Source organism: Dermacentor albipictus, chromosome 1 (genome assembly GCF_038994185.2).
Source record: "Dermacentor albipictus isolate Rhodes 1998 colony chromosome 1, USDA_Dalb.pri_finalv2, whole genome shotgun sequence".
NCBI lineage: Eukaryota > Metazoa > Arthropoda > Arachnida > Ixodida > Ixodidae > Dermacentor > Dermacentor albipictus.
The window spans coordinates 170,256,853-170,259,040 of NC_091821.1; the positions used below are offsets into that span (position 1 = coordinate 170,256,853).

Genomic DNA, 2,188 nt, shown 5'->3' on the forward strand with positions numbered 1-2,188 from the left:
ACACAACACTCGGGCGTCGTGCGCGGGCTGAGAGTAGTTCAGAACAGCTGAGGTTGACTTACGAGCTGTTGAGAGAGAATCTCAATTGCGACAGAATTCGGGCCTCATACCACTGAGCTTGCAATCAGTTGATAGAAATAGCTCATATTCGAAAATATTTGCTTCTCTATGCATCTCCTTTTTATTCCTATTTGAGAATGTCCGACTTCATTGCAATGTTTTTCGAAGACACTTTATTTGCTGTGCATTTTACTAACCCCTGCCTTCTATTCTCTTCTTGAATAACATAAACACTACTCCTTAGTATTCAAATTGGATTACGTCGCTTTTTAAATTTTTTTCATGTGCGTACTAGGGAGTGACAGCATCAGGCGATATGTTTTCAGCCCGTCTTGACATAAAACATAGTTCTGCATCACTCAGGGAAAACCTGGAAAACTCAGGGAATTTGGAAATGTCAACTTGGTAGACACCCTGATATATATATATATAATTCAATAAGAAGTTTTGTAGGTCCGGTGCATAGCCAGTTTTAGCAAACGAAGGTGCACACTTACGAAAATTGCATCTTTAATGTTTGAACGTTTCGGCCGTGCCATGGCCAAAACGTTAAAACATTACAGATGCAATTTTCGTAAGTGTGCACCTTCGTTTCTAAAACTATATATATATATATATATATATATATATTAATAATGGTATTTCAGTACAGTCGCTCAGAAGGCCTTGTGACTATGAGGTCGAGTGAGGTGAACGCACGTAATGACCAGCGCATCGTCATGAGCAGAGACCAAATGTTTAGGCACTAGAACTGTGATGTAAGGACATATATATAGGTGCCAAATATTGTCGTAAATACAAATAGTAAGTTCGGCTGCGCAACGGAGGATAAATTGATTTTATAAAATAGCCGGAATGAGCCAAGTCCCGTAGGTTACCAGATTTATCCGAAATTTAGTGTGCCCAGGCACCACGTTGAAAGTTGTGACAGGAGTGACAAAATAGCACCATCTCAAGATGTTCGGGTCGAATATTGCGCATTTCTTCACTTAGTGTTCGTTCGTATACAGGAAAGGAGCGCTTAGCATCCACCGAAGTTAAGGGCGCACATTTGTACTTGGAAATCTTTGATGATCTACCGCACTCTGAAGTTCCAGAATGTTCGCTGATGACAACGTTTGACCTTTCTTTCAGCGCCTGAACACGGAATGTTTGTCCAACGCAGATTGAAGTTTCGAACTACTCTGTGAGCAACAGGTCCATTGGGGATGGTGGCAAATCTTTCCTGCACGTCATAAATGAGCCTCACTTTACGGTTCGGAGTTGCGCCAGAGCACACAAGTTTCTCGATGATGTCGGCTAAAAACGTGAAGTGAGTGAGTGCACAACTACGCCAGTTGTCTCCTATAGGGCAGTTCGAGCCCTTCTTACAGCGATCCTCTCGTCTGCTGTTCAATAACAGCATTTACAACAACGAAGTGTTTGTGGTAAAAATCGGTTGCCTTCAGCCAAGTTTCCCAGATGGTAATAACTTTATATATAAAGAAAAAGAACAATTCAGTGGTTATTTAATTACGTCGCATTGACGGTGGTAAGGAGCAGACCGTCGTCAGTAGCACTATATATATATATATATATATATATATATATATTTATACTCACAGTCCTAATGCTTATACATTAATGAAGGGCTAGGACAAAACTAAGAAAAAGACATTTTTAGGCTCCGAAAATCCAATTTAGGCACCAACTTCGGAATAGGCACAATAAATGTGCCATTAAATGTGTTTCTAGATCCAAAGTTCGTGCTTATTTGTTAAATAGGCCCGACAAGAACGTAAGGGAAAAAAAAGGGATTTTGCCTAAATGTTCCGCTCTCTAGTTAGTCGTGAGTGTCTTTGTCCTCGTCGTCTCCGAGCCATGCGCGTTGAGGCCGCACCACGCCAGGAGCGAAACGGAAGAAGAGGAGGACGCGGCCTCCCCGATCGGGCCAGCAGCGGCGGCACCCGAGGCGGCGAGCGCGGCCCCCACAACTGCAGGGCCCCGATGGGTGACTTCCTGCGCCGGGTCGCGGACACCCTGACGTGGTGCTGCACGTGCCGCCGGCCGCCTGTCACCGGTAAGGCCCCATGCACCGGGTGGCGAGCGATTACCACAGGCAACCCCGTGGGTCTAGCGGTGCATAACA

The 2,188-nt window shown here is 44.3% G+C and overlaps 1 protein-coding gene across 1 annotated transcript in view; it reads left to right on the forward strand.

The window, feature by feature from the left end:
• Positions 1-1,919: 1,919 nt before the first annotated feature.
• LOC135905768 (cysteine-rich venom protein latisemin-like) overlaps positions 1,920-2,188 on the forward strand; it is a 7,885-nt gene continuing 7,616 nt past the window's right edge. The window contains exon 1 of the mRNA XM_065436822.1: positions 1,920-2,119. Within this exon, the coding sequence (XP_065292894.1) occupies positions 1,921-2,119 (199 nt within the window). The 5' untranslated portion in view covers position 1,920. The remainder of the gene's footprint in view (positions 2,120-2,188) is intronic.